Raw genomic sequence first — 13,736 nt, 5'->3', positions numbered from 1 at the left:
ATCCTTAGCAGAAAAAACAACCCTGCTCTTTGTGTTAACTCAGCGATCCAGTAAACAAAGGTGGTGAGCAAACACAGAGAACCGTTGTGTTTCCTGCAGTTTTTCTGTTGCACTATAAATGCTCATGTGTGTAGGCTACAGTGCGTAGGGCACGCCTGTTAATACACATTTCAGATTTATTCTCTTCATCACATAATTGCATTCTATATCACTATAAATCAAGCCAAATGCAAGTACTTTATTTCAATGTATTTCCATGCCAGAAAAACTAAATTAGATGAAAATAGTCCAGGTGTTGATACAAGATACCAAATATCCAATAGAAGAGTTATGTTCCATTAATCCACTAAACCAGCGGTCTCCAACCTTTCATGTAAGACGGACCTTCACGGATTTTCACGGACCTTCAAAGTGTGGGGGGATAAATATGACGAAATAAAATGATACAGCCGGCATAAAAACAAATATAAAGTGCATAAAAAACTCAACATTACGCTGAATTAGTGGGAGCCCTGAGCTTGTGTCTCTGCAACGAGCCGGTCCAATATAGGGGGATCAGTTCTTCACCAATAGTGAAAGGTTTCTTCTCTTAGCGACACAGTTAGTCACCAAGTATGACGCTCTCAGTGCACTCGCATGTGTTGATGTGGTGTCCATCAGTAATTGTTTATGTCCTTCTTGTTCACGTTTTTTTCTTTCAAAAAACTCCAGGGGCTTGTCTTTTAATGTCGGGTGCTTGGTCTCCAGGTGCCGGCGTTATGAAGGCTTCCATGTCTCATTTGCTGAGCCTGTGTATTATGCAGAGTGGCGCATGAGAATCACCTGTAGCGATAAACTCGTATTTTAAGTAGGACTCTTGATATTGTCTTTTAAATGCAGCTTTCTTTTTCTTGGTCGTAGTCGTAGGATCTTCTTCTTCTGTCTCCTCATTGGGTCTTTTCCCCTTTTCCAAAAAAGCTCATTTGTTTTCCTCTCATTGTTGCTTGTGGGCTTAATTTTTTAAGTAAAGTATCACATGACTGAGACGAGCGTCTGACCTATGGTCTTGACATGTGTCAAGAGACACAGACTGCACAGAAGGATGTATCAGGTGATTTTTCAAAATAAAACCTCTTTCAAAATAAAATATTTCTTTATTCATTCTTTTTGTGCGGCCCGGTACCAAATGACCCACGGACCGGTACTGTGGGTAATTTGGTGGTCCCGGTGGTTGGGGACCACTGCACTAAACCATCAGGAGTTTAAAAAATATTTATGTTTTTTTAGCTTTGATCATCTGTTTTCAACAGTTTGAATGTGTTTGAAGAACGATTCCTCCAATCACAGCGAAGCATCATGGTGAACAAATGTATGGGCTGCCATGTGGCTTGAGCCCTGCCCGTCTCTATGTATATTGTATGTCACCATCTGCAGAGTATGGATCCCTGTGCCACATGTTGTTTCACTATACATGATCTGGTAGAGAGGGAGTCTTACATGGGATTCGCCTGAGCAACTGCTCCGAACCATTTACACAACCACGGCATCTTACGCTTGCTAGTTCTAACCGTGAAATAATGGATTTGGAATGTTTTGGATAATAACGCTCAGAGCATAGAAAAAACAAACCTCTTTGCCCACATTTTCTGTTTGATTTAATTGCCTTCCACCATAGAGTGAGATCATTTGCCGTTAATTTAATGTAGTGCAAGATGGACATGGCTTAGTCTACTTTAAATGAGGCTTTGTGTTTCAAAATACTCTAATGACTTCAATAATCTTTGACATCGCTGTGAATTATGATTTTCGGCTGCTTTAAATGAGCCTCGACACCCGCGAAGGAGTAAGGCAGAAGAGGAACAATAGAACCGCAAAGTCAAGTTTTTATTTTTCTCTCCCTAAGAGGGCCCATATACTGACGTCTTAATTTCCTTTTGCAAGTCAATTTGCCAGATTTACCGCAGAGACGGTCATTGGTGATGTGTAATTAGTGTAATAACTGGGTGAAGGGTCACATTTCCTCCCCCTCTGCACATATTAGAAGTAGGTCAAAGTGTGTGTGTGTGTGTGTGTGTGTGTGTGTGTGTGTGTGTGTGTGTGTGTGTGTGTGTGTGTGTGTGTGTGTGTGTTAAATGGGTTTGAGAGAGTGTGGGATTTGCCAATGAGAAGTGTATTGACTGGTATCTGGGCTGGAAATGTGACTCTCCCCTTTTAAGAGCACGTCCAGTAATTATGTCAGACATCTTGGATGGCCTGAGAAGTTATCCATTATTTATGTATTCACAAGTTTGGAATCTAGGGCAGCCATATTCTTTTCTTCTCTCCATCGTTCACTCCTCGACTAACGGTGCTGGTTCCAGAGGACTTTGAATAAAAAATAAGCAGAAGCTCTGGTTGTTTTTTCAGTGCTGTTTTCAGCTGCTTTTGGTTCCTGGAAAAAGAAGAAAATATTACATTCTATCCATGTCACTAATCAGGCCAAGGTATTCTTTTATTGCCACTTATTTTATTCACACACAAAGAACACTTACATGAACATGCTCAGCCCCTTCCCCTCTCAATGCTCATGCCCACAGGAAACGCCAGGCATCAGATTTGCACAAATCTCTGTTTGTTTAGCAGACATGAAAGATAAACAAGTAAGGCTTTGAGTTTGTGAAAGTAACAGAAGAAAATAGTAATTATATAGATGGCTCCTTAATTGTATACATAGCCATCGAGTAATGCTGTAAAAGTACCTCAAGTAATTTAGTCAAAATAATAACCTTGAAAATAACATAATTGCACAACAAAAAGAAAATTGAGCCAATGTGTGCACTGTTAAAATGAAAAGGGAGAATGCTGGAAGATTAGATATTAGCATCAGATAATGTAGAGCTTTAGGAACTAACTGCGGGACTATAGGGTCCTTAAAGCCATTTGGCAAATTGCTGATAATGGATTGAAAACACGTGTAATAAGTTTGAACATTAATACGCCTTGTTTTACTTACTCTCATAGACTGAATTAACTCTGTACACAAGTTGTTGCAGTCTGGAGGCTAGTATGTATCCAGTCAGCAGACTTTTTTTTTAAGTTCCTGAGTTTAATAAAAACAGATTCCTTTGCTTGTGGGAAATGTCCCGTGGTAATACACAGTTTTTATGTTTTAGTTTTTTTAACAAGACTGAGGATGTTAACAAAACCCTCACACACACTTCACACACACTCTTGCATTATCCATCGAGAGTCATTGGAATATTTCCGGGACTCTACTGCACTGGTTGCTCTTGTCATCTTGATGGAGGTACTGCTTGTTGCTGCCACTACACTTCTTTTTTCATGTCACGCTGACAAAGATTTAAAGGGCTATTTGTCTGACACTGGTTTGTCACAACAGAGATATCAGAATGTGTGTGCGTGTGTGTGTGTGTGTGTGTGTGTCCGCGCGCCCTTCAGTGCCCATGCAAAGGCACATGCACTTTGCGTGTGTGTGCTTGAGATGATACAAGGACGAGGGAGGTTGAGTGCAGAGCTGTTGCTCGCTGTACTGACGAGAGATGTACATAGGATGTGCGTAGGTTCTGTAAGAGCTGTGGTGGGCAGCTCTCCCATACCAACAGGGAGAGCTTCAAAGTGCTTCTTTAAAAAGGACTCCGCTTCAATCACATTGGAGGCAGTTTTTGACTCATTTCAAGAACAAGTGAACAGCTACTGTGAGCTGAAGAGCAGAACAGAAATGACGACAGATTTGTTTTTAATATGAAAAGTTTCTCAGTCTTACTTGACCGTTCAAATGCAAAGAAAGAAAGAAGAGTGAAAGTGAAAGTAGTGGGATTTTGGAGAAAAAAGAGCAGGACCTGCATGTGATTCATTGGGAGCCGGGATGAGAGGAGGAGGAGGAGGAGGGTGGTGGATGAGGAGAAAAAGGTTTGGTGCAGTGACCCGGGGCCGGCTGGCTGCTCGCTCACATGTCAAAGCCAAAAGGCAGAGCTGCCTGCCTGCGTACCCATCTGGGGCCCATCAGGAACACAAGCCATAGGAACACACACACAAGCAAGAAAGCGACACACATGCACACACACACACACACACACACTGGCAGAGTGGAAGAGCCCCATTGTCCCAGGAGGAAAGGGAAGGCCGGCTGTGAGCCTGCAGGTTGTGCCTTCAGGATTTAGATTCTCCTATGTTTGGTGGGTGTGTAGCAGGGTAATGAATTAACTGGCGTATGCATAATTCTTTAAGACATTTTTTGCCTGGATCTGTTTTTGCAAAAATGTAATGCTTTAATACCTGTACCTGTTGAATCGTTCTTATTTCAACAATCATTTATAATGTTTCAGGGTCGTTTTCTAAACCAAGCCACCATTAATGAAGGTTTCAGTGTGTAGGAGAAGTATGAACATAAACTGACCATCTTCCATTAACAAGTGAAAGCTCCCGTCTATACAGCTCTTTTATAAAACAAGCGGCACACATTTACGCTGTGAGTTCCTGGTAACTCCCGTGAACTTGTGGGAGATCAGCAGCAGCGTTTAGATGTGGTTTCTTTTGAAGAGCCAGTTGCATTATGAATCGATCCGTATTAAGACTGGAGTCCACACTGCCTCACTACCGGAGAGAGTGTGGGATTTCAAAAGCAGCTGTTTGCTAAGGTCTACCCCCAAAGCAGCAAAAAAACTAAATTACATTCGCTTGCATTGCCAGGAATCTCCCCACCACTGAATACAAGGAAAAACTGTGTTGTCTGATTGTTAGTGAGGGATTTTACATCCCTGCTGTGCGTGACAGTTTGGAGCACAGGACCCGGTAGCAACTGGCCACGTGTTATGTAATCCGCTACAGATGAAGAGTTCCTCATTCAGGCAACCTACAGCTCACTGCCATTGATTAAGACACTGGAAATACAAAGGGCAGAGCATTGCCTTTTACTATTAGTCTGCATTAGTGGTACTTGTGCACTCCGTTGTCATATAGATCCTCTCATTCATTGCAGTTGTGGCTTTTAATTCCCATTGTTGTTGTTTTGCTTTGGTTGATTATTGTGAGTACTTGGAAGGTGTCAGTTTCTTTTATATGTCAACTTGACTAACAATTTGGTGTTTTTTTTAAGTCCCTGAGAATTGACAAAATACTAAAAACCATTTTAGTAAAATGTGTTTATTTGAGCTACAGATTTGTGTTTATTTGAGCAGGTTTAGCATGAATACATGTAACCTTTTGTTTGAGGTTTGTCTTTGTGTGTTTACATTATTACAATCAGTTGATATAACCTTTTTCAAATGTAAAAACTCACTTTATACACACTTAACTCTGCATTAATGCCATAATTTGCCACACTGCTTTAATACGCACGCAACCGACTCTAGTAGATACTATGTACTGTATCAAGAATCTAATCGTGACCCCAAGACTCGAATTGACTCGGGACATACCAAAAGATTTGCACCCCTAATTGTATCCGTGGTATTTTTATTCTAAATAATTGTATAACGGCCAATTAGACCTAAGTGCCATTAGGTCTGCTTTTGGCATTTCTCTCGGGAGAGCAGTTTAACCCCTGTAGACTCTGTTGCTGTACTACGTGGCTACAAGAAGAGGCGCTGGTATTTATAGCCACAAGCCGCCACTCGTATAGTAAGATGCAAAAGGCTTAAAGTCTTTGACTGTGGGTCAAAATGATAAACAAGCCTTTTCAGAGATTAGTGACCTGTCTTGGGGTCAACACCAGTAGCTATGAGTTTATGACCTTTAACCTCTTAGTGAGACAGTTAGAGATAACGCTGCTGGTGCAGACTAACATGATGAACCAGTCTCTACCATTAGTGTGAGTTGCCTGTTGCTCTAAAGAAATAATCATTTTGTTCTCCCGAGAATGATTTCTGCAATACTTGCCAGCTGAGAATAAGAGTTCCAGTTGTTTGACTTCCCATTAGCGGGCAGCCTAAATGTGAAGGCCATGAATAACACATTAGTACACTCTCTTTCCCCTCTCACAGTCACACACTGTTCCTCCCTCACTCCCTCTTATGCTTTTCGGGGCTTCTTTGACCTCCTGTAGTTATCAGAGTGCTCCACAGCAGAGCATGTCATGCGTCCAGAGATTAGCACAAATGTCACGCAGACGTCTCGCATGTCTGTCTATCAAAAAGAAGCACGGAGAGAGAGAGAGAGAGGGTGTTTGAATGCTGCCAACCCAGTAGCGTATGTGGCTGTAACAAGAGATCACACAGTACACGAGGGTAGCTGTGAAAATGTCAGAACCAGGACTCAAAGTGCTGAAAGAGATGACAGCGTGGCAGACTCCTCATCATCGCCACCGCCGTCATAAGGGTGTGTAAGGGTGTTAGTGGTTTCACACTGACTCTGCAAAAAGTGGTGCCTCAGCAGCCCGACGAGTGACGCCTCACTTATGGAAGTCTTAGCGCAAAGAACTATAATGGGATATTTCGGACGGTCATAGCGAAGGCGAGATATGTGTCGATACTCTGCTGTGCCAGTGCGGTCAGCGTACCCCCCTCGCTTCCTCTGTACGTTCATCATGTCAGCTGGGTCAGGGAGAGGGGAGGGAGGAGTAAATACTGGTTATCTGAAGTTGTCTGCCGAGATAGCTGTTTTAATCTCGATGGGTAGTGGAGAGAGAAGATATCTGGTGTCTGGCGTTTGTTAACCCAACGCCTCACAGGCCAGACAGATAGACAGACATACAGGCCCATACAGGCCCATACATGACCGGTGTGTCCTGCCCTGCCCTCGCAGACTTCTTTATCAGGCACTCCAGGTCCTTGCGTGTGGAAAAATATTTGTCTAACTTCTGAAAAAGTAAGAGCGTACAAGATGTCCTTACAGTGTACACAGTGCACACTGTTAAAGATAAAAATGGGAACGTTCACGAGAAAGTTTGTTCTTGCATGTAACGTGAAATTATATTTGTGTCAGCTCTTCAGCTACAGCTGCACAATAAATAATTAATTGGCCTATCAGCAAACATTCCCTGTACATGGCCTACTTAATTTGAAAATGGTTACAGAGCAAACATGGCACATTGCGGTAAAATGGCTCGTTTCCACATGATCAAGTAATAATCCTAATCACAGTGTTCAACAAAATACTCAGTATTTGAATTACTGAGAGAGATATTCTGCCATGTTGTCCTCTATGTAGCGTGTCCTAGACATCTCCCAGGTGGAGCGGCGTGTATCCCCCCCAGGCTGCAGTGAAAGAATAGAAAGTGATTAATTGCCAGCTGATATCTGTGCGTGTGTGTGTGCGTGCTTATGCGTGTGCGTGTGCGGTTGTGTGTGCGTGTGCGTGTCTGTGTGCGTGCGTGTGCGTGTATGCGTGCGTGCGTTGGGGTTCAGATGAGACAAACTGAGATGGACATTTCAAAGATAAAGAAGGTGGACTTTTCTCTCTGCTGTAAATAAAACTGATTACACAGACCGATGACCTGAGCTGCACCGATCATCATTACAAACTCCCAGGCTGTGCTAGGTCTGCAATTAATTATGTTTTTTGTCGATTATTTTCTCGATTAATCGATTTTAGTTGTATTGTTATTTTCTGACATTTTTGTCTATAAAATGTTTGACATTTTTCACCATTTGACATTCTGTCTGTCTGTTCACAAATTCTATCTATAATATCGATTTTAAAAATCTATAAATGTCACACAATGGTGAAAAAAGGTTTATATGTGTTTCCCAAAGCTCAAGTTGAGGTCTTATTTTGTCCAAAACATAGACTTTCAGTTTTCTGTCAGAGATGAGTAACGACACCAGAAATGATTCACATTTTTTTTTTCTTTTAAAAATGACGTAAACCGATGAATCAATCATCAAAATAGTTGGCAATTAATTTAATAATTGTCAACTAATCAATTAATCTTTGCAGCTCTAGTGTGTACGTGTCTTGGGTTCCAAACTTTTAGCACCTCCTCTTTCACTCTCCAGACATGCAGCAGTTTAAGCACACACTCACGCATACGGTACTGGTGCATTGGCTCTCTCGTGTTCTTATCAGCCCCATGCATGCAAAGCTGAACCTTCCCTTCTCACACACACACACACACACACACACACACACACACACACACACACACACACACACACACACACACACACACACACACACACACACAGACTGACATGCACACAGACAGATATACACCAGTGCTCGCATGTCTCCACTAGTCTTAAAGCAGCAGAGTGTAGCAGAGAGCAGTCTAGCCCAGCGTAATCAGTGAGGTGAATTCCTGCTCCGGTCCCCTGGGCTTGTCTCCTTTGGGCTCCCCCAGAGATTGTTTCCGAGGTCCTAGGTGAGTCCACTGACTCTTAATGTCTCTCCACTTTTCCCTTCAGGCTAGCTGAAAGGGCAGCTCCTGCTAATGGAGCGTTGATTGTGTTATAGCCACAATTATCACTCTTTACCTCTCAACTCAGAGCCATTAGCAGGATAGATAGTACCCCCGGCCTGTCTGCAGTCATGGGATAAGGGACTGTCAGGATGATGGAGTGTACGAGTCCAGGAAATACCATTACACCCCCCCCCCCCACACTCACAGCTAAAACTTGTTGTTTGTAATGCAGGCGAGAATGGAAACTTAAGCTGGGTGCAAGAAATACCTGCAGAGGATAATGTATCGTCTCGAGGCTTACACAAGACGTGAATCATATGCAACCCGCCATGTTGTTGAACTATAAGCTGGGGATTTACAATACATGAGCACAGTAGGCAGCTGGTGGATTCTCTCAAAGAGAGTAAAGCGTGTCTTAATGAGCCTGCATCCCGAGATGACAAAGTGCTGCTTGTGTTTACCTGCTGCTTTTAAAAAGGACATCTGTGTTGAGCCAGTTACCTGTTCATGTTCATATACCACAGAATAACATAGAGGGCAGCTGCTTTAAACAGTGTTTTAGTGAGAACTTTCCCTTTAAGAACCTTTGATATAAGGTGGAGATTCCCAGGTGACATTTAACAACTAACACGTTGTTAACACACATTTAACAAAGTATTAACATTCCACATTTTACTGTCCTGGCCTCAGCCCTTCCCTACTGTACGCTGTCATGTATCTAATCCTTCTGTTTCTCTTTCTGTTTCTGTCTTTCCTCCTCAGACGAGCTCACCTGCGGCTGTGTCTCGAGAGGTTGAAGGCCCTCATACCTCTGGGACCAGACTGCAACCGCCACACAACCCTGGGCCTGCTCAACAAAGCCAAAGCACACATAAAGGTACGGGACAGCTAGCCCACAGAGAGCTAAAGACACATAAATATGAACCGCAGGGCGAAAGAAGAACATGCATAATTTAAGAAAGATAATTAGCAAGACCTGTGGTGGCATGAGAAATACATTTGACCCACCCAAGAAATAAAAATGTGAAGATGATTCACACAAAGTGTTCTGCAACACAGATGAACAATGCAATTATATGCTGATGCAGAAAAATAAATCCCTGCTTGGATTTGTTTTGACCTTTTGCTTCTTTTTGCAATCGTAATTGACTTTGGATGGATCATTTTATTTTATGAATGTGTAAGTAGTTTAAATCGAATACATCCAATAAAGAGAAGACCTAAAGTCCATCAATAAATAAGTCCATCCAAATGTTTTGACCAAAACGTGCTGTAGATAAATACAATACATTTCCCACAGCATTAAATATTAGCATATTCAAACAACCTTCACCAGAAATGTAACCAGTGTTCAGCTGGTCACTGGTGATCATTCCCCTGCCTGAGCATATAACACGTTCAGACATCCTGCTTCACGCTTTCCCATCCAATTAAAACACGGGCATGTGACTGCCTGGGGTTGAGCAGTCTGCATGGAAAAAGCCTGGCGTAGCGTGCATTCACGTAACATAAAGCCGATATTGTTGTTGTGAGCCCCCCCTCACTACTGCCGTCACCACTCTGCACTTCTGCTGCTGTCAACTTGAGTCTCTCCATGTCTCATTGATGGCCTATTGTTTTGGTCCGTCGCCGGGAGTCACGCTCGTCACTGTCGGCGACCGTGACTTCAGGCTACAAGGTTAGAAGTGCAACACGGCTGTATCGGTCCCTGCCGCGGCCCTCGCTCACACTGTCACTGCACAAGGTGTAAACAGGCAGCGGGTAAACGGGCCGACACGCTGTAAACAAAGCAGGTGAGGGAAATCATTTAGGGGTTTCAGAGCTGGCAGGAGCAAAGTCCAAGGGACACAACAAGTTTAGTGTGTGAATGCTAAAACAGCTGCTGTTTGTTTGCTTTGTGCTGCGTTTGACAGCCTTTTGGCATAAAGGGAATTTCCAAACATCATCTATCTTCAGTATCACTGCCTAAGTTGTTCTTCCAGCTTTCCTTCTCTCACTCTTATATCTATGTCTCGTCACCATCTTCTTCTTATCATTTTTATCTGGCTGTCCTCTCCTCTTACACACTCGCACTTTATCTCTACATTCTCCTCTCACACGGGGCCTTGGTAGACATAATTAACCTTTTCTCTGTCTCCCCCCCTTCTCTTTCTCCTGACCAGAAACTTGAAGATGCAGACAGGAAGAGCCAGTACCAGCTGGAATCTCTGGAGCGGGAGCAGAGGCACCTCCAGCGCCAGCTGGAGCTGCTGAGGGGAGGCAGCGGTGCTGCAGCCCAGAGCAGCCCAGGGGATGGGGAGAGGATACGCATGGACAGTGTGGGCTCCACCCTCTGCTCCGACCGCTCTGACTCTGACCAAGGTGAGTGAGGCCGCAGTCTTTAAACAGGATTTTAATTTGCAGACTACAAGGCAATCAAACCCTCCAGCTGCTGTCGGGGTTATCATACCACATAGAGGTTTTACTGGTCCCGCTGGGACTGCATGTGAAGTCAGGTGCTGAAAATAATGAACATTTGCTGGACAGAGATTTAAATCGCAAATGCTTCCTGAAAGGTTTGAAAGTCAACTTTGGTTCACTGAAGTAACAAACATCTAAATGAAAGCCTTCATTAATTTTTGTCATTCCAACCTGAAGTGAAACTGAACCATGGATACATATACACACATTTATTTAGATGGGCCGCTGCAGTACAGTGATGTGAAGTGTTTGACTATAAGATGACACATAGTGTAACATTTGATATGTATGGATTTGTTAAGTCTACAACAAATATAGAATATCTTTAGTCCGCAGAGCAACCCCATTATCTTGGCACTAATGTATTTTACACTAACGAGTTTCCCTTTCTTTTCTCTCCCCCCACCTTCTCTCTGTTCATCTCTCCCGGCTGCAGAGGAGATCGAGGTGGACGTGGAAAGCACAGAGTTCTCCCATGGAGAACTGGACAGTGTGAGCACAGCGAGCACCAGCGACCTGGACGACCACAGCAGCTTGCAGAGCATGGCTAGCGACGAGGGCTACTCCTCCTGCAGTGTCAAACTTGCCTTCTCCTCCTAGAGCCCCACACCATCACCGCCAGCACCACCTCCCTGCCAAACTCCGCCGGCCCTCCCATCCGTTTATCCATCCAGCCATACCTACATGCAGACACCCACGGCCACAGCTGACGGCGTTCCTGTCGCTCCTGCCTCTCAGCAGCGCCCCCACCTGCTCCTAACCTTTAGTTCCTCCTTCTCTCCTCCTGCGCTGCTAAAATCACTGTTGGAGGAGCTCCACTGAAGCTTTTCCTCACTTCTGAACTTTGAGCCGCCCCGACCAACACCGACACCAGGGACACAAACAGAGTGATGTGAAACTGCCAATCGATTTTAAATCTGCTTTTGTAGGGAGATCAGAGTTGGTTGAGAAGAAATACATAATCTTCATTTTTAAATCCACGCAATTGAAATGAATGATTGATTTCACTTCTTTTCTTTTCTCGACCTGTCAAATGTCTGAATTTGTTTTAGAGGTACACAACCCCTCATTTGATCCAAAATGCACTTAAATTAGAGTTTTTGTTGGGTTCTCTCTCCTGTGGAGTGTGTGTGTGTATGTGTGTGTGTGTCCCTATGTAGCCCTTCCTAACGTTGTGGTGTCGGGCTTGGATAAAAGGCAGCACTTCTAATCTGGACTATAATCAACACTGTGGGTGAACTTTGCCATATCAACACAGCTTGGCCCTGATAAATGTCCCTTCAACCCTGAATTTAATCCTTGTTTTATTGTTTTTTTCATTACCTCTGTTTGACACCGCAGAAGCTTGGACACTCAAATTGGTGCTATTGTGAAACAAACCAACGGGGAAGCAGATCAGATCCACCACCACTAAGCTTTTAAAGCAAAACAAAGTGTGTCTGCAGTGATTGTTTCCAACCAAGCGCAGAGGAACACAACCAAAACAATAGAGGAAAAAAACAACAACATTCCTGTTGAATGTGGGTGCTCAGTGCATTTTCAAAGAGTGCAAATTGTAACTTGTGTGTTTTGTTTTGTTTTGTTTTGGTTTCTCTCCCCTCGACAAGCAGCTACAACAAGCTATCCTGCACTTGCCTACTTTAGAGCTGTCCATAGAAATGGCACAAACCGAGTAAAACTATAGAAAAACAAGAACAGCAACAAGAAAAAAGTCCAAACAACAACAAACTTTGGAATAGATGTCCATCCTCTTTCCAGCAGTAACAAGCAATAACCCTTGTAGTTCTTTTTTTCTCCTCAGTTTGAACACCTTGCTGTTTTTTTTTCTCCTCTCCCCTAAAGACTGTGTGACCGTCCTTTTTTTTTTTTGTACATAAAAATAGCTTAATGAATTAAACCTTAAAAAGGAGTAAAAAATAAATAAAAAAAAGTTAGAGCTCATGGATAGATCTATTGCCTCTGTTGCTGTTTGACCTGTGTTTATTGTGCATTTAAAACTTTTGGAAAGGTTTTATCCTCTTCAGAGTGCCAGTGGATGTGGCCTGGACACTATTACTTTGTTCAGTTTGCTGTTGGAAACTTTTAAAAGTGACCAATTGTGTTGCTGCCCTGAGAAGGAAAAGAAAAGTTACTCTTCAAAGTGATATAAAAAAACACGACAGAACAACTTCCCATCCAGTTGCGGAAAAGCGACCCAGCATGACTTCTGTTGGAGAACGCTGAGTTTGTGTGGCACTCTTTATTTATTAGATTTTTATTTTTCTCTTGTTTCTAATGTAATGAATTGGTGGGGGTGGGGTGGGGGGGGGTATATGGCATTCCACTGGTGGTCAGGTGATCTGTGGAGGAAGTGTGGGGAGAAGAAAACGGGTTGGATGATGTCAATGTTTGCCATCCCAACTCCACTGGCATTAAGAATTGCACTTCAACCACAGTACATTTTTCTTTTCCACTGTCTTTCTCTCTCATGGAGCTCACACGAATCCTTTTGTATGTGAAAGAAGAAGAAAAAAAACAACACCTCCCTTTTTAAAAATATTTATTTCTCAATCCCTCAAAGAACACAAGCAATGGGGGGAAAATAAGTTAACTTATGTTGGTTCTGTCTTATTTTACTCCTCGTTTTGATGCTTATTCCTCATTCCTTATTTTAAGAATTGTATATTTTATGGCTTATTGTTATTTTTTTGGGGGGGGGGGTGGGAGGGGATAAGAAATGTAGCCATTTAGTTTTCTTTTTTCTGATGTTTTATTCAATGGACACTTGAAATGTAATGGGCCCCTAAGCTGCTCCTAGTGCTGAGCCTCGCCTGTTTAGAGTCACCAGCCTTGTCCTGAGTTGACTTCCCCGTGCTATGCCTGTGACGATTAATGCAGACCTTAAACAACTCGATGGGCTGATAGACAAAATGGCTTCCCTCCATATCCGGCCTTCTGGTGAAACATTCGCTACTTGTTT

The 13,736-nt window shown here is 43.1% G+C and overlaps 1 protein-coding gene across 2 annotated transcripts in view; it reads left to right on the top strand.

Annotated features, from left to right (window-relative positions):
* The window catches only part of mxi1 (max interactor 1, dimerization protein), a 29,293-nt gene extending 16,349 nt beyond the window's left edge, over positions 1–12,944 (top strand). For both annotated transcript variants that reach the window (XM_029438642.1, XM_029438649.1), the window contains exons 4-6: positions 9,080–9,194; positions 10,480–10,678; positions 11,214–12,944. In XM_029438642.1, coding sequence (XP_029294502.1) covers positions 9,080–9,194; positions 10,480–10,678; positions 11,214–11,377 — 478 coding nt within the window. In that variant the 3' untranslated portion in view covers positions 11,378–12,944. The remainder of the gene's footprint in view (positions 1–9,079; positions 9,195–10,479; positions 10,679–11,213) is intronic.
* Positions 12,945–13,736: the final 792 nt, after the last annotated feature.

The sequence above is a fragment of the Cottoperca gobio genome, chromosome 1 (assembly GCF_900634415.1).
Source record: "Cottoperca gobio chromosome 1, fCotGob3.1, whole genome shotgun sequence".
Classification (NCBI taxonomy): Eukaryota; Metazoa; Chordata; class Actinopteri; order Perciformes; family Bovichtidae; genus Cottoperca; species Cottoperca gobio.
Note: the sequence above shows the minus strand (reverse complement) of the source record. Positions and strands in the feature narration are given on the sequence as shown.